General features: G+C 44.2%; 1 protein-coding gene across 1 annotated transcript; it reads left to right on the plus strand.

The window, feature by feature from the left end:
* Positions 1–9,615: 9,615 nt before the first annotated feature.
* On the plus strand, positions 9,616–17,130 carry LOC140202748 (putative nuclease HARBI1). The gene is made up of 2 exons (XM_072268028.1): positions 9,616–9,669; positions 10,958–17,130. The coding sequence occupies exon 2, from the start codon at positions 11,499–11,501 to the stop codon at positions 12,732–12,734; it is 1,236 nt and encodes a 411-aa protein (XP_072124129.1). The 5' UTR covers positions 9,616–9,669; positions 10,958–11,498; the 3' UTR covers positions 12,735–17,130.
* The last annotated feature ends 7,627 nt before the right edge of the window (positions 17,131–24,757 follow it).

The following is a 24,757-nucleotide window of genomic DNA, read 5'->3' on the forward strand; positions in this document are numbered from 1 at the left end:
AGGATTTTTATTCTGCCATATTTATGAAGAAATTTTAGAATCAATGATATCAAAAAAGGATTTAGGGATGCAGATTGGTACCGCCTGAAACAGATACAGAAATTTAGGTAAAATAATCATCTTAACAGCATTGATTCGACCAATCAATGATAGGGACAATGGGGACCACTTAGTAAGCAGTTGTTTAACATGATCAATTAAGGGTTCTACAATATTTCTTGCATTGAAATATACACAGCTCAGGACATTAGTCCCACTACACACAACTTTTTGATTCCTGATTTTGTCTGAGGTCCTAACAACTTCTGTCTCCTCAACCACTCCACTATCTGTCCTGGTGTCCTGGCTCCCATCGCCATGGAACTCTAGTTAACCACGCCCCCCCAACACCCACACACACCCTGTGCAGCACTAGCAAACCTCCCCACTAGGATATTAGTCCCCCTGCAGGTCAGGTACAAACCATCTCTTCCGTACAGGTCCCACCTTCCCTGGAAGAGAGCCCGATGATCCAAAAATCTGAAGCCTTCCCTCTTATCAAGCTCCTTAGCCATATGTTAAACTGTATGCTCTTCCAATTTCTGACATCACTAACACATGGCATGTGTAGCAATCCTGAGATAATCACAACCCTGGAGGTCCTGTCCTTTAACTTAGCACCTAATTCCCTGAAATCCCTATACAGAACCTCATCTCTCTTCCTATCTATGTCATTGGTATGCATATGGGCCTCAACCTCTGACTGCTCATCCTCCCACTTAGGAATACTAAGGACTCAGTCTGGGATGTGCTGGATCCCGGAACCCATAAGGCAACCAAACATCCAGGAATCTCATTCTCAGGACCTATTTTTAATAGTTCAATAGTTCCATTTAACATCAGAGAAATGTGTTCAATAGACATCCTGAAATTTTTGTTCTTCACAGACATACACTAAAACAGAAGAGTGCCCCAAAGAATGAGTGACAGTTAAAAAGTTAGAACCCCAAAGCCCCCTTACTCCCCGCTTCCATGCGTAATCAGCACCAAAGCAATGACCCTCCCCCACCCTACCCACTTCTGCAGAAAAGCAACAGCACCTTCCACCCACCAAGCAAGCAATAGCAAAGCCCCCAATAAAGACCACAATCTGCAATACAACAAAAAATAACCGTTCACCAAACAATTCGACATGCCACAGACTCTCTCCCCCTCCCTAATGAGGAGAAAAAGAGGTGTCCCTTTAACAGTGAGAGGGGAGACATAACAAAACAACTCGCTGATTTATGGGGGGTGGAGTGAGAGGGTGAAGGGGGCAGAGAGAGGGGAGAGAGGGGTTAGACAGAGGGGGTTAAGAAGAGGGGGTTACGCAGAGGGGTTAGGGAGAGGGGGTTAGAGAGAGGGGGTAGAGAGAGAGGGGTAGAGAGAGGGGGTTAGAGAGAGGGGTAGAGAGAGGGGTAGGGAGAGGGTAGAGAGGGGGGGTAGAGGGAGAGGAATAGAGAGAGAGGTATAGAGAAAGAAGTGTAGAGAGACAGGTGTAGAGGAGGGGGTAGAGAGAGAGAGAGAGAGAGATTTCTGTTCCCATACCTATTGATTACGGTTTCCCTGCTATCCCACATCCTGCAAGGGGAGCATTTAACTATTGTGCCTGGCATCCCTTCTGTTCTACCTGTGCAATTATAAAGAAGGAAACAATAAATAATCTTTAAAAAAAATCTGCCAACAACGTTTTACCATCAGGCATTGAATTTTCTCCTTGCTGAAACCAGAGGAGCTAAAGACTCAAAATCCCCACTCTAGAATCAGAATCAGAATCAGGTTTGTCATCACCGGCATGTGCGTGAAATTTGTTAACTTAGCGGCAGCAGTTCAATGCAATACGTGATATAGAAGATAAATAAATAAATCAATTACAGTATATGTATATTGAATAGATTAAAAATTGTGCAAAAACAGAAATAATATATTTTTTTAAAAGGAGGTAGTGTCCGTGGGTTCAATGTCCATTTAGGAATCGTATGGCAGAGGGGAAGAAGCTGTTCCTGAAACGCTGAGTGTGTGCCTTCAGGCTTCTGTACCTCCTACCAGAATGTAACAGTGAGAAAAGGGCATGCCCTGGATGCTGAGGGCTCTTAATAATGAACTCTGCCTTTCTGAAACACTGCTGTTTTTTAATGCATTCCCGCTGACTTGAGTGCGTCATTCCTTCTCTTGCTCCCAAACTCTGATTGGCCACTGTTCAAATACAATACAACTACTGTACAGGTATCCACAGCATAGTAAATTTTTTAGTTGTCCCGTTCATGCCTAAATACTTAATCACTGTGGATGATTCCTTTCTCTAGTGGGATAATGTCTTTTCCCGACAAGGGAGATTCCTCTGCTTGGCAGGTGAGACCTGTAGCTGTGAAACAATCTCAGGTCCGGGGCCTCCTTTAGGGTGGTTGTGGAAATTGACTCTGGGGCTGCAGGAAGTGGTTCTGACAGCTCTGGACACCTTTCTTCTTTCGTTTACTTCTAGTTTGTGCATCTCGATCTTGGGAAGGTCCATTTAGTTTATTGTGTATTTTCTTATTAATATTTCTACTGCTCCCTTCATGATTTGATCTCCACTCTTGGTTTCCTCATCCACAACATCATCCGATAAATCCTCTGTTTTTGTATCTCCTTTGACTCCTTTTTTTCTCATCTTCCATTTATCCAGCTGTGCTTTGGTCTTTCCATTTACTTTTACCAGCAGCTTTTTGTTTTCCACTTGAAATTCATGTAATAACATAATGCATTTAGAGTAGATTCTGGTTCTTCAGAAAAACTGAATGTTTGCAACTTTCCTTAAGTTCCTTGAACTCTCTTCCAGCTTAAAACCACGCTACATTTCACAAGTAAGTGTCTGTTTAACATATCGGAAGCTTTCTCAGAGATGTTACCTATAAAAACTGTTGTAATCAAACCAGTGCTTTCATTACTTTCATGCTTCCTTTGCACAGCATGGTCCTTCCTTGGTCCAATATGCTTTCAAACCAGAGACACAGAGGCTGGCAGCAACACCTGTTTGCCCTTTGTGAGGCAATGGTTCATGGTGTACAGTTGTGGCATCACCCAGTACTTCTCCTAATTTACTTTCAGTTGATTCTGTTGCAAGAGGTGTGGCATGCAAATGATGGATGGATCAAGTTGTAGCTGCCTCAGCCAATCACACACCCATAAAGCTGGCCTTCCTGTTTTTATCACATACAAGCCCAATGAGCTTTGTTGGTTGTTCTATTTCACTGTTATGAATGTCATTCCCACAGGAGCTTATCTCCAGTATAAATTCTTAGTTGGATGTCTGCAGTCTTCAGTTTAGTACCTTTGAAATGCTGTTCACACTGATTTTGTGGAATGACTAAAACAGCTGAGCCAGTGACCAATTCCATTTTAATTAACTTGACATTTCCTTTTGGGTAAGCCATATTGCTTGTTTATTATTAGTTTTCATATTGTAAATCTCAAGGCTATTCAGTCCTGTGTCACTCTCATCATTATCAGATTTTTCATTAACAGCATGCAGGATAGTGTTCTTCTTGAAACTACAACTTGAGTTCTTGTCTTTTTCTCTTCCCTATACAGTCTATCTATTTTTGTCTGCCTGACATGATCTTTAAATATGTCCTACTTTGTTGCATTTTCTGCAAGTTTCACCTTTAAACCTGCATTGGTCTGGTGCATGTCAGCCTCTTCCATAACAGTAATATAATTTGTTCAGACAGACCAGTTTCTGTTTAGACATTGGAATTTACTTCATGTTCACTTTCATTCCTGATTGCAACTCAGTTGCATCTCTGTCTAAAGTTTCCATTGAAACAGTGATTTCAACTACTCTTTTAAATGTAAGTTGTGCTTCAGTTAGGAACTGTTTTTGAGTGTCTTCTAGTAAGATTCCATAAACTAAATGATCTTTCAGTGCATCATCAAGCTCCTCAATGCTCAAGCAATCTCTTCAATTCAGCCACATATGCTGAAACGGACTACCCGTCCTTTTGATTCTGTTTATGAAACCTGATGTGTTCTTCAATCAACAATGGTTTCAGTTCTAAATATTCTTACATTACTTTCATGAAAGCTCATTTCAGCTGGCTTGGTTGGAGCAGTTAACCTTCAAAGTGAACTGTATGCCTTTAAGCCAATGCACTCAGCAAAATTGGTACTTGTTTCTCATTGGCTATTTCATTCGCTTCAAAATACTGTTCAGTTAGCTCAGTATACGTGAGTCAGTTATCTTTTGAGTAATCAAACATGTCAATCCTTTCCGATGTAGGCAACCATTTCTGCTCTTTTCTTATTATTATCATCCAATACTCACTGTTTATAAACCCATGAGTTCTTCTGTTTTCTCCCTTTTTTAAAACTTGAACACATGCTACACTGCCTTGTTTTACTCAAATACTTCTCACTGTGCTTTTGTTTTAACTCGAACATCTCGTTGTGCTTCAAAAAGTCAGTAACCATATCGAGTTTGTTTTAAAAATATCCTGTCACCACGAAGTACACAATTTATCTCCCAACTCTATTGTTTTCCTTTCAATTAGTTTAATGTTTTGTAACTTCAAAACATTAAACTAATTGAAAGGAAAACAATAGAGTTGGGAGATAAATTGTGTCCTTCGTGTTTAAGTGAGGCATGCATGTATCATGTGGCAGCATTATGATGTATGCAATACACGTATTTTAACATAAAACCCATAATGTATTAGTTAAATGAACAACGTATTTTCAGTATTACTCTCACATTACTGAAATATTGAATACACAACAGTTCCCAATGTCCGCATTCAGGTCCTGGAACTCAATGTTCTTCCTGACCTCTGGCCTCTTGCCTGAGCAGTCTGGAGTTTGACTGCCTGGCACTGGTGTTACTTCAGTGTCACGCGAAACCTGCATCCAAGCGTGCATTAGTCACATTTTTATATTGTGGCATTGGAGATCTTGGTGGGCCTGCTTGAGAGAAGGAGGGAGTATGTCCAGGAAACCAACCAAAGCCAAGGATGCAGTGCCACAAGAAATTTAAAGATTTCACACTCATGACCAATGCAAGACACCATCAAGCCCTACCTCTGAATAACTAGCTTCACTCACTGCTCAATGCAGTCCACCTCACTTCACACACCTAACATCCACCTCCCTCGGGCGCCATTCCGGCATCCATTATTTCATCATATCCTCAAGTGCTTACTACAATTTACAGTCTCACACTCAATATCATGGTTGAATTCTTCAAAAATATCGGTGCCTCAAAAAGGACCCTCAGCACCTGAGGCATGCCCTCTTCGCATTACTACCATCAGAGAGGAGGTACAGGAGCCTGAAGGTACACATTGGACGTTTTAGGAACAGTTTCTTCCCCTCTTCCATCAGATTTCTGAATGGACAATGAAGCCATGGAGGTGAGTACAATTATGACTCCTCAAAGGCATTTGGGTAAGTAATGGATTGGAAACGTTTAGAAGGACATGGGCCAAATGCATACAGAAGGGTCTATCTCAGGGAGGCACCTTGGAAAGCCTGGACAAATTAGGCAGAGGAGCCTGTATTCATGCTGTATAGCTCTGTGACTCATTAATTTCTGATAACGCTTCCAACTGCTCCTTGTGGGCACAGAGGATTGTTCTCTCTAGTTATACTCAGGACCCTCTGATTTTCCAGAATATTGGATGTTCCAGTTGTACAATACTCATAACACAGTAAATAGCAGACTGCAGATGATGCAGGGTCTCAACCAGAACTTTCCTCCGTCCCTCTAGAGAAGTTGCCTGACCAGTTGAGATTCTTCTGCCATTTGGTTTTATGTTATCTTCAGTATGTTCAGAGCTCCCTGAACAAAATATATGTTAATAAACCTGGAGAACAGCTTCCTCCCTTTGAAATTCATACACCAGGATATGCATACAAAGGAGGCGGACAAGTCATAGTTATTTCTATTTCCAATATCCTTCAAGGATGAACAAATAACCTGCTGGAGGAACTCAGCATGTCAGGCAGCATCTGTGGAGGATGATGGAATTGCCATGGTTTTGGTTCAAAACTCTGCATTACACAAACTTGTTTATTGCTCCAGATTCCAGCATCTGAAGTCTCTTGTGTTTCCATTAAAGTTGCACACATACAGAACATGCAATGTAAAAGCTCTCATGGATACAGTATGCCCATGTGTCAGGAAAGGGAAAGGGAATAGGCAGCAAGCGTTGTGTTATCCAGCTCTCTTGCACAAAGTCTGGCTTTCTGGCTCAGAAGGAAAGGGTGGTGAAGAGTGCAGTAATGTTAGAGGACTCCATAGTTAGAGGAGCAGACACGAGATTCTGAGGATGTGAAAGTATGTTGCCTCCCAGGTGTCAGGATCTGAGATATCTCAGATCAGGTCCACAGCATTCCAAAGGGGAAGGGTGAGCAGCCAGAAGCTGTGGTATATATTGGTTCCAACAACATAGATAGGAAATGTGAGGAGATCCTGAAGAGAGATTATAGGGAGTTTTGGTAGAAAGCAGAAAAGCAGGACCTCCAGTATAGTACACCCCGGACTGCTGTCTGTGCAACATGCCGGTGAGAGTAAGAATAGAATGATTTGGCATATGAATGTGTGGCTGAGGAACTGGTGTAGGGTACAGGGTTTCAGATGCTTGGATCATTGAGATCTCTTCTGGGGAAGGTATGACCTGTAAAAAATAATAGGTTATACCTGAACCTGAGGGGTGGGGGGAGCAATATCCTTGTGGGCAAGTTTGCTAGAGCTGCTGGAGAGGGTTCAACTATTTAGGCAGGGTGATGGGAAACAGTGAAAGGGCTGAGGATGGGACAGTCGGTTTACAAGTAGAAGCAGCATGCAGTGAGAATGTGTGGAAGGACAGGCAGATGATAGGGCGAAATTGCAGTCAGTTGGATGAGTTGAAGTGTAACATGGGGTCAAAATCAAAAAGGGTGATGGATACAGGACTGAAGGTGTTATATTTGAATGCACACAGTATACGGAATAAGGCAGATGATCATATAGTGCAGTTAAGAGATTGGCAGGTATGACGTTAAGGCACCATTGTGTCATGGCTGAAATTAATTCATAGAAGCTTCACATCCAAAGATACACAAAGTATCAAAAGGACAGGCAGAGGGGTGGACTGGCTCTGTTGGTAAGAAGTGAAATCAAATCCTTAGAAAGAGATGCCATTGGATCGGATGATGTAGAATCCTTATGGGTAGAATTAGGAAACTGCAAGGGTAAAAATACTCTGATGGATGTTATAATACAGACCTGTGACTGGGGCTACAAGTTATAATGGGAGATAGAAAAAGCATGTAAAAAGGGCAATGTTAGGATAGTCATGGGAGATTTCCATATACGGGTAGGTAGGGAAAATTCGGTTGGTGCTGGATCCTAAGAGAGAGAACTTGTACAATGCTTACAAGATGACTCTTCAGAGTAGCTTGTGGTTGAGCCCATTAGGTGAAAGGCAATTCTGGATTGAGTGTTATATAGTGAACCAGATTTGATTCGGGAGTTAAGGTAAAGGTACCCTTAGGTGGCAGTGCTCATAATATGATAGAATTAATTCACCCTGTAGTTTGAGAAGGAGAAGCTAAAGTCATATTATAGTGGAGTAAAGGGAATTACAGAGGCATGAGAGACGGCCAAAGCTGATTGGAAGGGGCACTAGCAGGGATGATGGCAGAACAGCAATGGCTGGATAATGTGGGGCAATTCAGAAGGCGCAGGATAGATATATCCCAAGGATGAAGGGATATATGAAAAGGACAAAGACACAGTTGTGGCTGGCAAGGGAAGTCAAATGCAGCATTAAAGCAAAAGAGAGAGCATATAATATAGGAAAAAATGGTGGGAAGCTCGAGGATTGGGAAGCTTTTGAAGGCCAACCAAAGGCAACTAAAAAGCTCTAAGGAGAGAAATGATGAACTATGAAGTTAAGCTACCCAAATATATAAACCAGGATATCAAAAGTTTTTTTTTCAGATACATGAAGAGTAAAAGAGAGTGGATATCGGTCCACTGAAAAGTGATACTGGAGAGGTAGCAATGAGGACAACGAAATGACAGGTGAACTTAAGACCAGTAAGTATTTTGCATCGTTCTTCACTGTGGAAGACAGACAATATGCCAGAAATTTGAGAGTAACAAGGGGGAGAAGTGAGTGTAGTTGCTATTGTTACACTCGCTTCGCCTAGCGGCTTAATATAGGGGTGATAACCCCCTGCCCGGCCAAACTGAAGAAATCTTGTTTGCGTGGATGCTGCACGATGTGTCCCCTGTTACAAATCAGTACCACGAAATAATAAACAGTACACAATATGTAATTAAATGATTAAGCTTTATAACTCTTACTTTGACTACGTGGTTAGTAGAGAAACAAAATATAAAAGAAAAAGGGCCCAAATCATAAGATTTAATAATAAACAGTCTGTGCACAAAGTTGGAGCTCACTCAGTAGTCATTCTTCCACCATCGGTCTCCTCCGAGCGTCACCGACCTTCGAACTCCCGCTCCGAGTCCACCCCATCTGGCGGTCTACCAAATCTCTCCATTTGCGTTTTCTCTCTTCATCTCTCTCTCTCTCTCTCTCTCTCTCTCTCTCTCTCTCTCTCTCTCTCTCTCCCTCCCTCTGGCAAAAGCCCACAAAATCAACTGCTTCCAGAATCACAAGACAGGGCAACAAAATCCTGATTGGCTAACATGCATCCACAGTCCTGTTATCTCCAGCCATAACCCAAACATTGCTGCTACAGAGAAACCGTTACTTCAGCAGTGAACAGTGCAAAAAAACCATAACATTAGCAGTGAACCCTTACAGCACGTTACACTATTACTAAGGAAAAGGTGACTGGAAAGCTAAAAGGTCTTAAAGTAAATAAGCTTTTGTGCTGCAAGAACAACGCATAAGGTTTAGAAGCCGATTTCTTCAAGAGCTATGAAGAACCAGTAGTGTTAAGACTTTTTACTTTTTAAGTTGAGCTAAACGTCAATCTTGTGAAATATATTTTATTATTTGTTGATTTATGTGTTGTGTACTTTGGTCCAGAGGAACACCGTTTCATTTGACGGTATACATGTTGTCAATTGAATGACAATAAACTCGAACTTGAAGAACATAAAGGAAGGAGAGCTTAAAATACAGACAGGGCTAATAGGGGCCATGAAATGTCTTTGGTGAGAACGGGGGGGGGGGGAATACCAAGGGGTTTTGTACATTACATTAAAAACATGAGGGCAAATTGGGAGAGGGTAGGAGGACTCAAAGAGAAAGGAGGGAATTTATGCCTCAAGCCAGGATAACTGAATGATTACCTCATATCGAGAATTCCAAGGGACGTGGGGTCGGTCAGGGGCAACTCTGAAATCGGAGGTGAGGGCAAACCCGCGGCCAGGAGAAAGGGGCAACTGCTGCTGCGGGATCCGAAGGAAGGGAGAGACACACCTGGAAAAGTTCTGCACCGGGATCCGAAGGGCAGACCCGTAGCCCGGGGCAGGGGTAGATCCAGAGACCGCAGAAGGGGTGGGGGCCAAAGGCAGCTTTGGGATCCCGAGAGGCAGGCCCGGGGATCTGGAGGCCGGCCCGAAGCCCCGGGGGCGGAGCAGGAGTCCCCCTCCTCCTCCTTCCCTCATCGCCGGCAGAGCGAGAGAGGCGCGGCTTTACTCGGAGCCTGGCCGCTGTGAGTTCAGCGTAAACGGGGTTTGGGCGGCGGGCGGGCGGACGGACGGACGGACGGAATAGAGGTGGGAGGGCGACAGGCGAGGCTTCGTCTCCGCTAACGCTGGGCCTGTGATCACCCGTTACCCCACTGCCCGTGCGGCAGCGCTGCCCGGACGTCAGGCCGTGCCGGGAGAAGGTGGGCGTGAGGATCGCCGTAGCTCGGCGGCGCCCAGGCCCGGGAGCAGGTCGCGGCCGGCAGACCCGGACCTCCCTATAACTCCTGCACCCGCACCGGTTCATCCGCTGTCCTTCCCGCACCTCCTCAAACCCTCGTTCTCCTTCTCTCAGCCCCTCCCTTCTCCCTCCCTCAGCCCCTCCTTCTTCTGCCTGAACCTTCCCTTCTCTCTCCCCAACTCCTCCCCCTCCTCTGCCTACCCCATGCCCCTCTTCTCCTCACATTCTCATCACTCAGTTCTTCTCTTAAGTCCCCCGCTACCGCTTATTCTCTTCTCCCCTTAACCCTTCCTCCACTCCTCCCCACTACACCTCCTCTCCTCCCCTGCTACCCTCAAACTATCCCCACTCCTCATCCTCATCCTCTTCTCCCAACCCTTTGTCCTCCCATCCCCAACTGCTCTCCTCCCCCTCAAACTCCACGTCCTCTCCTCCCTATCAAACCACCCCTCCTCTTCTCCTCCCCCTCAACCACCCTTCCTCTTCTCCTCCCCCTCACTCCTCCTCCTCTTTCAGCACCGCCCCTCTTCCTCTCCCACACCCCTCCAGCTCCTCAAACCTCTTTCCTTCTTTTCCTCCCCCCCCCAAGGCTACTGCCCCACCTCTTTTGGCTCTTCCTCATCCACCTTCGATCTTCCCTTATCCTCTTGTCCTCTTCCTTTACCATACCATCTTCTTATTTCTTTCTCCCCCTCTCCTTCTCTCCCTCAACTTGTGCCTCCCCTCTTTTCCTCCTCCTTCTCACTCCTTTCCTCTTGTTCCCTCTCCCCCCTTCCCTCCTAACCATCTCGTATTGTTCTTCCATTCATTACATTACCCCATAACCACCTTCACTCTCATCCCTTGCTCCCCATCCCACTTTTCCCTCGTCCCTTTCCCAGCTCCCATCTGCTCCCCTCCTCTTTCTCCTTCCTTCCTTTTCACATCACTGGTTCATTCCCCATCCTTCCTCACTCTCAGCTTCCCTTACATTACACATTCAATCGCTTTCCCCTCCAACTAATTAATAATTTTTTCTTTTGCAACAACTTGCATCTTTAATCTAAAATCATTCTCTGCTTTTTTTTTTGTAGGATCGTGGCTTCCTTCCTCCCTGGCCAACCAGTGCAAAAAAATCTGTAGCCAATCACCTAAAAACTGACAACATGTTGGCATCTTGAACTATTTGGCCATGAAGGTATGTTGTTGGCATTTCTATCAGGTTGAGTTTACAAGGTGTGAACTCACAGATACACTGGGATGGAGACTCTACCTAATAATGCCTGCTTCTTAAGCACTTTGCTTGAATAATCAAGTTAACTCATTTGCTGCATACAAGTGGAGACAAACAACTATGTGGTCTTCCTCTAAGGGCCGATTGCTCCCTGCATGAAGAGCAGATACAGGTGATGTTAGTGCTCCTGCAGTTCTGGCTCGAAGGCTCCTGCTTGAAGTTCTTTTGAGAGTATTTTCGCTAAGAGAAAATTTGGGTCTTGCACCCAGTTCTGTTTAATGGAAGTTTGTCAGGAGTCAGACCTGGATCGCCTGAGTTCCTCCGAGGAAGCTAGAAGAATGTAGCTATGGGCAGCGTGAGGCACTTGGAAAAGCACTGAGCAACTTCATTACCTCTTGGCCATGGGAGCTTTGGTTGTTGTCCCTCTGGGTCTGCAGCATGATCAAGAGCAGGAGGAGAGGGTCGAGCAGAAAGCCAGGCTTGCCAAGGTACTCCGAAGGAGAAGGGAAAGAAGGGCAGTCCCTCGGAGACCCTACACCCCAAGAGTCTACAAGGAGCCCCGGTCCTACCTTCAGCTCTCTGAGGAGCAGTGCATCCAGAGGTTGAGGTTCTCGAAGGCGGTGGTGACAGAGATCTGCCAGCTTCTGCAGGCAGAGCTTCAGCCCCGTACCCGAGCTTGGACTGCTCTGCCAGTGGAGGTGAAGGTCACTGTCACCCTGAACTTCCTGGCCTCTGGCTCCTTCCAGGCAGCTGCCGCCGCTGATTTGTGCCATATCTCACAGTTTGCAGCACACTGCTGCATCCGGGACGTGACGGACGCCCTCTACTCCAGGAGGGAGGACTTCATCTCCTTCCCCGAGGGCGCAGAGCAGCAGGCTGAGCGGGCAGATGGGTTTGCCCAGATTGCCAATTTCCCCAAGGTGCAGGGAGTGATCGACTGCACTCACGTAGCTCTCCGCACTCCCCACGTGAAGCCGGAGCTGTACAGGAATCACAAGGGCTTCCACTCACTCAACGTGCAGCTCCTCTGTGACCACGAGCAGAAGTTCCTCATGGTCAATGCTATGTACCCCGGCAGCTCCCACGACGCCTTCATCTTGAGGCAGTCCGAAGTGCCTGCCATGTTCCAGCCACCAGACTGCTTAGATGGTTGGCTTTTGGGTGATAAGGACTACCCCCTGCTTCCGTGGCTCCTCACCCCTGTCCAGTCTCCTGCAAGCACTGCCCAGTGCAATTACAACCAAAGCCATAGGGCCACCAGGAGCCTGGTGAAGGATGCTATTAGAGTCCTCAAGGCAAGATTTCGGTGCCTAGATAGATCTGGCGGGGCTCTCCAATATTCGCCGGAGAGGGTCTCGCGTTTCGTTGTCGTCTGCTGCATGCTACATAACCTGGCTATCATGCGGGGACAGCCCTTGCCTGAAGACTTTCAGCAAATGGATGGCGAGGATGACGATGATGACGACGATGATGAAGATGAGGAGGAAGTCGAAGAGGAGGAGGTAGCTAATGAGGAGGAGGGGGAGGAAGGGAAAGTGAAGGAAGAGAATGAAGAGAATGCTAGCGATCACCAGCAAAGAAGAGCATTGTCTGGACCTACCATCCGGGCGCACCTCATAGCCCAGAGATTCTCATGAAGACCCAGCCTCATTGGTTCTACAACCTGACACACTGGCATTCTTTCACCCAGATTTTGCCACCACGTGACTTTTGAAATCCCTGGCAAGTCCCAGTGGCTGGTAGTGAGCAGCAGGATTTGTACTGATTCACCTTGGCAGCATGACGTACATTTTCCACTGTACAGGAATTTTTGCAATCAGTTATAACCAGAAGCACCATCAATTAAAAGGTGTTACGATCGCGTAGCGGTTCATACAACGCTATCACCGCTTGGGATGTTGGAGTTCAGAGTTTAATCCTGGTATCCTCTGTAAGGAATCATGGAATGCATGTGTTTTCTCCTGCTCTTCTAGTGTCCTCCCACAGTCCAAAGATGTACCGGGTAGGTGGTAAATTGTCCCGTGATTAGGTTAGGATCTGGGTTGCTAGGCGGTGCAGCTCAGAGAGCTGGAAAGGCCTATTCCACACTGTCTCTCTAAATAAAAAAAAATAATAAAAATTAATATAAAGTTTTAAGTTTTGCAGTAGCGAGTGGAAGATTCCCAATACCTTCCAATCAAACGTCTTTGCCATTCACTGAGGCCAACATCCTAACTGCGGGGACTAATGTATGTTGAGAAAAGTAATCCTCTAGCCTGCATGATGGCTGCCCTCACCAGGAATACCCCTGCCATGTTCCTGATTGTGTAAATGCGTCTTCAATCAGGAAGATGCCTGCTATAACCTTGGTCGACAAGTGTAACTCTGACTACACTGAACAACAGCATACCTCCTGAACTAGGATGACAGCAGCCTCAGCTACAGTAAGTTGGGGTCAACGTGTCACGTTGTTGCGGTCTGTCATTGGCCCAGTGACTACACGGAGTGCATGTGCAATTGAGTGATGAACTTACCAATTACATGGGGAAACCTTTATCGGTTCCACCTCGTAAAAGTAGTCTCAGCTGTGTACATGACCAACTGTAAATGAGACATCAAAACTTGACAACATCCATGAGTGGAGAAGTGGTTTCTCTCCCAGGTGTTACCTCTGTGCCAATGGGACTGACCCTACAACTGATGTCGCCTTTCATTTCCCAAAAACACCGCGTCAGGTGTGAAAGGGAGCTGCAGTGCCTCGCTGTTATCTGCCTGGGACCATAGTAACCACAAATTAACTTCCCTGCAAAGCCACTGCCGGTAAATAAAAGATAACTTTCGCTATACTGTCTGTTCCCGTGTTGGTTTTGCTCCTTTAGTGCCCACCTCAGCAGAAGACTTTGAAAGCAGAAGCGAGGGAACAAATCTTCAGTAAATGCTTCAGAACTAAGTTAAACATGGAGAAAAGTACCACTAAATATTTCAGAATGGTGATGTTAACTAATCATCCCTGTCCTTTTTCATGCCTGATCTTTAACTGCCTTTGCCTAGCCACTTATTACACATCTTTCCTGATTGAGTAGCTGGATGGTTGTTCCTTCAGAGTGAGGAGGCAGCAGGTGGCTGTGCGGCCTAGGTGAGCCAACCTGGCACTGCACCATCTTGGGCCGAGGCACAGTGGTCCGGGTTTGCTGGTTAAAGGGCATTGGGTGGAAAGCTAGCAGTGGGACTATGAAAGAGGCAAGGCAGTAGATCCTAGTACCAGACATCTGCTCATGGTGCCAAAGTAACGAGATGGCGCACAGCCTACATACAGTGCTGCTATCACGGCCTCAGGACCTGTGCCCTGTAGCTGGGAAGATGTCCTTCCCATTGTGGGACTGGTAGCCAGCTTTGCAATAAAGGCCAAGATTAAGATTAGCTTTATTTGTCACGTGTACATCAAAGCATACAGTGAAATGTGTTGTTTGCACCGACGACCAACACAGTCCGAGGATGTGCTGGGGGCAGCCCACAAGTGTCACCAAGCTTTCGGCGCCAGTGTAGCATGCTCAAAACTCACTAATCTTAATGGTAAGCACGTCTTTGGAATGTAAGAAGTAACAGGAGCACCGGGGGAAACCCACGTGGTCACAAGGAAAACATACAAACTCCAGCAGTAATGGGAATTTAACCCAAAATTACAGCGAGATTGGGAAGAGGCAGGTTTGGGGAAGTCAGATAGAAGTTCCCCAAGCAGAGTCCTCATTACTGTTTCGTATGTCAGTCGAGACAGGCCACTGCTGCCCACAGGAAGGGGATGCAGTGTGACACCTTCTCCATCCTGAGCTCCTTAAAACCCATCACACCATCTGCAGCTGCCCTCACTCCCAAGGCAGTAACCTTCCTGCAGCCAGGGGTAAGGCTGTCCTGAGCACCAGCCCGGGCATAGGTATGTGGATCACTGTTACTGGGAATACACCAGAATGAATGGTTGGTGTATCTATTGTTCTTTGCTATTTTTTAATGGTTGCAATTATAAAACGTAGCTAAAAGTAGATCCTGTGGTGTAATCAAGCCTTTTATATTCGACAAAAATGCACTGAGGAAACAGTACAAGGGTAGGTTTGGTACTACCTTAACTTGCAGATTCAATTGGTGGTAAGGAAGGCAAATGCAATGTTAACATTAACTTCAAGAGAACTAGAGTATAAGAACAAGGATGTAATGCCGAGACCTTGTAAGGAATTTGTCAGACTGTACTTGGATTACTGTGAATAGTTTGGGCCCCTTAACTAAGAAATTGGCTGGCATCGGAGAGGTTCTGGAGGAGGCTCATGAGAATGATCCTGGGAATCAAAGGGTTAACATATGAGGAGTGTTTGATGGCTCTGGGTTTGTACTCGCTGGAGTTCAGAAGAATTAGGGGGAAGGATCTCATTGAAACCTATCACATATTGGAAGGCCCAGACAGGGTGGATGTGGAGAGGTTGTTTACTATACTGGGAGAGTCCAGGACACAGTCTCAGAATAGAAGGAGGTCCTTTTAGAACAGAGATGGAGAGGATTTCTTTTAGCCAGAGGGTGACGAATCTGTGGAATTCATTGCCTCAAACAGCTGTGGAGGCCAAGTCATTGAGTATATTTAAAGCAGAGGTTGATAGATTCTTGCTTAATAAGGGTGTCAAAGATTACAGGGAAAAGGCACAAGAATAAGGTTGAGAGGGATAATAAATCAGCCGCGATGGAATAGTGCAGCAGACTCAATGGGCTGAATGGCCTGATTCTGCTCCTCTGTCTTATGGTCTTCAAGGAGAGGAATAAAAAGCGCATACAAGTGACTTTATATACTATATATTGTTAGTTTTCTCATGTCTAGGAAAGTACATGCATTGCCTCAAGAGAACTAATTAGAACCTCTTGGGATCAACATTAATTAGAAGGGATTCCATCTTGTTATATCCAGTTAGTCTGTGATCACAGATAAAGCCTCCACACAGTCAATTCTAGATGTCACATAAGTAACCATAACACCTTTATCCTTTGACTATATCCCTGATTTTTTTTACTCCATCACACTCAGGGGGAGCATAATTTTAAGGTGATTGGAGGAAACTATGGGGGGGATATCAGAGTAAGTTTTTTAACACAGAGAGTGGCAGCCGGAGTCAGAAAGGATCCTTGAAGCAGGGGTGGTCTTGACCCTGCTTGTGACTTCAATTGTGTCTGTAACATGAGGCAAATTCATTCCTCGCACCACCTTGTCAAAGCAGAGCCTCCTAAGGCACTGCTTCTCAGCAAAGTGGATGTGTGGACACCTTGGCTTACCTGCTGGGATAAGACCTCCTTTTCCAATTTCTACTTCTTCTCTTGCATCAGGTAGCCCTGCAACATGAACCCTCTGTGTACTTACCCTGTTGTAAGCGATACTCAATTGCATGGTCACCAAAACCACCACACACCTCCCCCCAACCCCACTACTAACATCTGATTTAATTAGTTAATTGCTCAAAAGATTTCAGAAATGTTTGCCGTGCTTGTCACTACCCAAAGGCTTCAACACCCTCACAGGATATATATCTATAATCTCCAGCAAGTGACTGATGATACATTAAATACCATTGGGGGTTGAAACACACTAATAAGGCAAAGTTTCCCACTGTGGTGTGTTCACTGGCCATTTGCCAGTTTAGCGTGCCAATATCAAGGATGTACAATTGTCATCTGGCCACAAGTTTCCTTTGATGGTGCAAGTAACTTCCACTATGATTGGAACTAAAGATGTGTGTTAACAATTACTACTTCAAACTTAAGGCATTTGGTATATTACTGCTGTTGTGAAAACCAATAGGAAAATTGAAATAAAAAAGCCCTGCAGATGCTGGAAATTGAAGTAAAAACAGAAAATGCAGGGAACATTCAGCAGGTCAGAATCTGTGGAGAGAGAAACTGAGCTAATGTTTCAAGATCCTTTTTCAAAACTGACACTTTCTCAGCCACAAACTTGACTGTTTATTCATTTCTATAGATGCTGCCTGACCTGCTGAGTTCCTCCAGCACTTTGTGTGTGTTGTTATGTGTTAATTCATGTTATTTCTGAAATAAACCAGATTGAGTTTTTTTCACCATAAATGTCATCTTACTAGAGTGCTTTTCTTTGCAAAGAACAAGTGTGTCAAGTACAAAGTCACTTACAATAAAAAAAACAGGGCCACTTTGTTTTATTTAGCAATAGAAGTTCATCTCTGATCACTGGTAGTAAATATTCTCTCCTGCCAGAGCTTTTTTTTTCAATTTATTTTCTATAAGTATGCTCTCATGGCTTCCTTTGGTTCCCAAAATTACTTGCTATCATCTCCATTTTACTTTTGCATATTTAGACATTGCACCCTCCTAAGTCTGTCTGTATCATTCTCATACATTATTAATATGTTATCCCTTTCCACAACTAGCAGAAATTACCTTTGCCACCCTTTGCACTTTCTTTCTTTTAGTCTCTTTTTATTAAACTTTGTGACACGTAACATAAAATTCATGCCCTCTGTAAAAAAACTTTCGGAAAAATCTAAACTGCCTCCAAAGCATCATTCATCACATCTGTCCTTTCATCTCATCACATCAGGCTTGCTTAGCCAAGTCTCTGTTGAAGTTTTACAATTACTTTATCTTCATCTAAATAAGCAATAATTTGCAAGTATGTTTTCATCTTTAATTACAAAAGATGTTAAACAGATTGACCCATAATTACTCGGTTTGGTTTGAAAAATTTTGCAACATTGGACCATCAGCCCTCTAAGAGAGATCCATTCTCAACACAATCACTGAATATAATTTATAGTTCTTCATTATTTCTTTCATATTCTCATCATAGTCCATGTATGCATGACATTGGTTTCTGCATCCTGATATTTGATTGAACTACCTCCTTTATTATTTCTTTTTATACAGCTTTCAGCTTTAACCAGTTCATGACTTATCTCCTCCCCAGTACCCTGCTTTTAAATAATCATTCAAAGTACTTTTTATATATGACTGTTAATTTCCATATTCTGTCAAAGGACTGCCTCATATTCAGCAATTCCTTTACCGTTTGTTCATAGAATACTTTATTTTACTCTTTGGATTGTCTTTGCTTATTTAATTTTCTCAGCTTCCTTCCTCATCTCTCTTGCCTCCCTTGAAAACTCCAGAGGTCTTAATTCAGTTTTAGTTTGTTTCTCTTGTGTCTTTTCTTATAATCTTTTTTTTTACCATTTCTATTCTTGTAGCCTTGTAATGAATACATTTTTTCTAATTAAATGCCTTCAATTACTAAGTGTTTGAATAAAAATGAACTATTTGGATGCTAGAACAACACCCAAAAGCACTGGAGGAACTCAGTATTTGAAGTAGTAGCTATGGAAGGAAATGGACAGTTGACAATTCACGTCAAGACTCTTCATCTGGCCCCAAAATATCAACTATCCATTTCCCTCCATAGAAGCTGCCTGACCCATTGAGTTTCTCCAAGGCTTTTGTGTATTGCTTTAGATTTACAGCCTCTGCAATCTCTTGTTACCTTTAGGATTTTAACCTGTTAGTAAGTTCTACAATGTAGCACCATCACATCCACAAACAGGGAGCTCAGACCAAATGGGGTGCAATCCTGATTTTGGGTCCCGTCGGTTTGGGTTTCCCTGTGGGGAACAGCTTAGAACAGCTTGTTGTTGAGCCCACTAGAGGATCGGCTGTACTGGATTAGGTATTGTGTAATGAACCAGAGGTGATTAGAGAGATTGAGGTGAAGGAACCCTTAGTAGGCAATGATCATAACATGATTGAGTTCACTGTGAAATTTGAAAAGGAGAAGCCGAAATCCGATGTGTCGGTATTTCAGTGGAGTAAAGGAAATTACAGTAGCATGAGAGAGGAACTGGCCGATGTTGACTGGAAAGGAACACTAACGGGAAGGACGGCAGAGCAGCTGTGGTTGGAGTTTATACGAGAAGTGAGGAAGGTGCAAGACAGATATATTCCAAAAACGAAGAAATTTTCGAATGGAAAAAGGTTGCAACCATGACTGACAAGAGAAGTCAAAGCCAAAGTTAAAGCAAAGGAGGGGGCATACAAGGAAGCAAAAATTAGTGGCAAGACAGAGGATTGGGAAGTTTTTAAAAGCTTACAAAAGGAAACTAAGAAGGTCATTAAGAGGGAAAAGATGAACTATGAAAGGAAGCTGGCAAATAATATCAAAGAGGATACTAAAAGCTTTTTCAAGTGTATAAAGAGTAAAAGACAGGTGAGAGTAGACATAGGACCGATAGAAAATGATGTTGGAGAAATTCTAATGGGGGTTAAGGAGATGGTGGAGGAACTAATCGAGTATTTTGCATCAGTCTTCACTGAGGAAGACATCAGCAGTATACCGGACACTCAAGGGTGTCAGGGAAGAGAAGTGTGCGCAGTCACAATTACGACAGAGAAAGTACTCAGGAAGCTCAATAGTCTAGGATAGATAAATCTCCCGGACCAGATGGAATGCACCCTCATGTTCTGAAGGAAGTAGCTGTGGAGATTGCGGAGGCATTAGCAATGATCTTTCAAAAGTCAATAGATTCTGGCATGGTTCTGGAGGACTGGAAGATTGCAAATGTCACTCCGCTATTTAAGAAGGGGGCAAGGAAGCAAAAAGGAAATTATAGACCTGTTAGCTTGACATCGGTGGTTGGGAAGTTGTTGGAGTCGATTGTCAAGGATGAGGTTACGGAGTACCTGGAGGCATATGACAAGATAGGCAGAACTCAGCATGGTTTCCTTAAAGGAAAATCCTGCCTGACAAACCTATTGCAATTTTTTGAGGAAATTACAAGTAGGCTAGACAAGGGAGATGCAGTGGATGTTGTATATTTGGATTTTAAGAAGGCCTTTGACAAGGCTACTTAACAAGATAGGAGCCCATGGAATTACGGGAAAGTTACATAACGTGGATAGGGCATTGGCTGACTGGCAGGAAACAGAGAGTGGGAATAAAGGGATCCTGTTCTGGTTGGCTGCCGGTTACCAGTGGTGTTGCACAGGGGTCCGTGTTGGAGCTGCTTCTTTTTACGTTGTGCATCAACGATTTGGATTATGGAATAGATGGCTTTGGGCTAAGTTTGCTGATGATACGAAGATAGGTGGAGGGGCCGGTAGTGCTGAGGAAACAGAGAGTCTGCAGAGAGACTTGGATAGATTGGTAGAATGGGCAAAGAAGTGGCAAATGAAATACAATGTTGGAAAGTGTATGGTTATGCACTTTGGCAGAAGAAATAAACAGGCAGACTATAATTTAAATGAGAGAATTCAAAGTTCTGAGATGCAACGGGACTTGGGAGTCCTCGTGCAGGATACCCTTAAGGTTAACCTCCAGGTTGAGTCAGTGGTGAAGAATGCGAATACAATGTTGACATTCATTTCTAGAGGAATAGAGTGTATGAGCAGGGATGTGATGTTGAGGCTCTATAAGGCACTGGTAAGACCTCACTTGGAGTACTGTGGGCAGTTTTGGGCTCCTTATTTAAGAAAGGATATGCTGACATTGGAGAGGGTTCTGAGAAGATTCACTAGAATGATTCCGGGAATGAGAGGGTTAACACATGAGGAACGTTTGTCCGCTCTTGGACTGTATTCCTTGGAGTTTAGAAGAATGAGGGGAGACCTCATAGAAACATTTCAAATGTTGAAAGGCATGGATAGAGTGGATGTGGCAAAATTGTTTCCCATGGTGGGGGAGTCTAGTACGAGAGGGCATGACTAAGGATTGAAGGGCGCCCATTCAGAACAGAGATGCGAAGACATTTTTTTAGCCAGAGGGTGGTGAATCTATGGAATTTGTTGCCACGGGCAGCAGTGGAGGCCAAGTCATTGGGTGTATTTAAGGCAGAGATTGATAGGTATCTGAGTAGCCAGGGCATCAAATGTTATGGTGAGAAGGCGGGGGAGTGGGACTAAATGAGAGTATGGATCAGCTCATGATAAAATGACAGAGCAGACTCAATGGGCTGAATGGCTGACTTCTGCTCCTTTGTCTTATGGTCTCATGGTGGTGTTTCTATTTGCTCCTACATCCCAAAGGTGTGCTGGTTGGTAGATTACTTTGTCACTGTAAATTACCCCCCAGGGAAGATATACTTTTGTGTGGAGGGGGCAGGGATGCAGAATTGACGTGGATTAATGTACATAGGTACTGATAGTCAGCACAAATGCACCGGGCCAAAGCACCTGTTTCTATGCTGTCCGACACAGTTTTCCCCCTTTTGAATTTTAAGTGTTGAATCGATGTAAGATTACTATAGTTGCTTGGCTGAGCAGCTAATTTAGAATTCATTTGGAATTAATTGTGGGTTGTTCCCTGAAAGTTGGAGGCTACATTTTGTTTTCTTACACCCACAGAGCTATTCACTATTATGATACAAGCTGCATCTTATCTGACATTACTTAATATAGAAAGATTCAGAAATGGATCTGTAATTATTCAGAAATATTAAATGAATCACTGAAGGCATAATATGTAGATTAGTTAATTTTAAAATATACATAGACACTTTTACACAGTGTTTCTTTCAAGCTACCAGTATGCAAAATATGCAGTGAATCACTCTCAACAATGATTTGGATTATTTTAAAATCAGTTATTTCAGCTTGCGATAAAGCAAGTTGAGTCATCCCCTTCAATCTTTTCAGATCCCCTCAAAATGTATTTCTTTCAATAGTAATGAACCTGCAGTATTTTTTGTGAGTATTGAGAATAGTTGGTCGTGACACAAGTAAAACCCTTTCCATTTTATAGAACATAGAATAGTACAGCACATTACAGGCCCTTCGGCCCACAATGCTGTGCCGACCCTCAAACCCTGCCTCACAATATAACCCCCATGTTAAATTCCTCCATATACCTGTTTAGTAGTCTCTTAAACTTCATTAGTGCATCTGCCTCCACCATTGACTCAGGCAGTGCATTCCACACACCAACCACTCTCTGAGTAAAAAACCTTCCTCTAATATCCCCATTGAACTTCCTACCCCTTATCTTAAAGCCATGTCCTCTTGTATTGAGCAGTGGTGCCCTGGGGAAGAGGTGCTGGTTATCCACTCTTATCTATTCCTCTTAATATCTTGTACACCTCTATTATCATGTCTCCTCTCATCCTCCTTCTCTCCAAAGAGTAAAGTCCTAACTCCCTTAATCTCTGAGCATAATCCATACTCTCTAAACCAGGCAGCATCCTGGTAAATCTCCTCTGTACCCTTTCCAACGCTTCCACATCCTTCCTATAGTGAGGCAACCAGAACTGGACACAGTACTCCAAGCGTGGCCTAACCAGAGTTCTATAGAGCTGCATCATTACATCGCGACTCTTAAGCTCTATCCCTCGACTGATGAAAGCTAACACCTCATAAGCTTTCTTAACTACCCTATCTACCTGTGAGGCAACTTACAGTAATCTGTGGACATGTCCCCCAGATCCCTCTGCTCCTAAACACTACCAAGTATCCTGCCATTTACTTTGTACTCTGCCTTGGAGTTTGTCCTTCCAAAGTGTACCACCTCACACTTCTCCGGGTTGAACTCCATCTGCCACTTCTCAGCCCACTTCTGCATCCTATCAATGTCTCTCTGCAATCTTTGACAATCCTCTACACTATCTACAACACCACCAATCTTTGTGTCATCTACAAACTTGCCAACCCACCCTTCTACCCCCACATCCAGGTTGTTAATAAAAATCACGAAGAGTAGAGGTCCCAGAACAGATCCTTGTGGGACCCCACTAGTCAAATCCCTCCAATCTGAATGTACTCCCTCCACCATGACCCTCTGCCTTCTGCAGGCAAGCCAATTCTGAATCCACCTGGCCAAACTTCCCTGAATCCCATGCCTTCTGACTTTCTGAATAAGCCTACCGTGTGGAACCTTGTCAAATGCCTTACTAAAATCCATATAGATCACATCCACTGCACTACTCTCATCTATATACCTGGTCAGCTCCTCAAAGAACTCTATCAGGCTTGTTAGACACGATCTGCCCTTCACAAAGCCATGCTGGTTGTCCCTGATCAGACCATGATTCTCTAAATGCCCATTGATCCTATCTCTAAGAATCTTTTCCAACAGCTTTCCCACCACAGACATAAGGCTCACTGGTCTATAATTACCCAGACTATCCCTACTACCTTTTTTGAACAAGGGGACAACATTCGCCTCCCTTCAATCCTCCGGTACCGTTCCCGTGGACAACGAGGACATAAGGATCCTAGCCAGAGGCTCAGCAATCTCTTCCCTTGCTTCGTGGAGCAGCCTGGGGAATATTCTGTCAGGCCCCAGGGACTTATCCATCCTAATGTATTTTAACAGCTCCAACACCTCCTCTCCCTTAATATCTACATGCTCCAGAACATCAACCTCATTCATATTGTCCTCACCATCATCAAGTTCCCTCTCATTGGTCAATACCAAAGAAAGGTATTCATTGAGGACCTCGCTCACTTCTACAGCCTCCAGGCACATCTTCCGACCTTTATCTCTAATTGGTCCTACCTTCACTCCTGTCATCCTTTTTTCCTTCACATAATTGAAGAATGCCTTCGGGTTTTCCTTTACCCTACTTGCCAAGGCCTTCTCATGCCCCCTTCTTGCTCTTCTCAGCCCTTTCTTAAGCTCCTTTCTTGCTACCCTATATTCCTCAATAGACCCATCTGATCCTTGCTTCCTAAATCTCATGTATGCTGCCTTCTTCCACCTGACTAGATTTTCCACCTCACTTGTCACCCATGGTTCCTTCAGCCTACCATTCTTTATCTTCCTCACAGAGACAAATTTATCCCTAACATCCTGCAAGAGATCCCACATGTCCATAGTATACTTCCCTGCAAAAACATCATCCCAATTCACACCCGCAAGATCTAGCCTTATAGCCTCATAATTTGCCCTTCCCCAATTAAAAATTTTCCTGTCCTCTCTGATTCTATCCTTTCTCATGTTATTGCTAAAGGCCAGGGAGCAGTGGTCACTGTCCCCCAGATGCTCACCCACTGAGAGATCTGTGACCTGACCTGGTTCGTTACCTAATACTAGATCTAGTATTGCATTCCCCCAGTCGGCCTGTCAACATACTGTGACAGGACTCCGTCCTGGACACACTTAACAAACTTTGCCCCGATCTTTTTTTAGTTCCCTGTTCACTATAATTGGCCACTCCCAAATGAACCTTCCCCCAAAAACTACATATACACCAGGTCACACGTGGCAAAGACATTCAATCTGTTTTTAGTCTAAAACACAAATAAACTGCATAAAAAAGTGGACAACATTTGAAATACTTAGTAGGTCGGGTGGCATCTGTGGAGAGAGTAAAACAAGCTTACATTTAGAACATAGAACAGAACAGGCCCTTCGGCCTACAATGTTGTGCTGATCCTTTAACCGGCTCCAAGGATTAAGCTAACCTTTCCCTCCCACTTCACCCTCTATTTTTCTATCATCCAAGTTCATATGTAAGAGTTTCTTAAATAGATCATAAGACATCGAGCCCCTTTCAACTCTACTCTCCTGCCTTTCCCCGTAACCTTTGATGGCCTTACTAATCAAGAACCTATGAAACTCCACTTTAAATATACTGAATAACTTGGCCTCCCAAAAGTCCTCAATGTATTTGCCTTTACCAACACCCCTGGCAGCGCATTC

The sequence above is a fragment of the Mobula birostris genome, chromosome 9 (genome assembly GCF_030028105.1).
Source record: "Mobula birostris isolate sMobBir1 chromosome 9, sMobBir1.hap1, whole genome shotgun sequence".
Lineage (NCBI taxonomy): Eukaryota > Metazoa > Chordata > Chondrichthyes > Myliobatiformes > Myliobatidae > Mobula > Mobula birostris.

Excerpts from the sequence above, each read along its gene's own strand:
- LOC140202748 (XM_072268028.1), top strand. The coding sequence starts at position 11,499 with ATGGGAGCTTTGGTTGTTGTCCCTCTGGGTCTGCAGCATGATCAAGAG.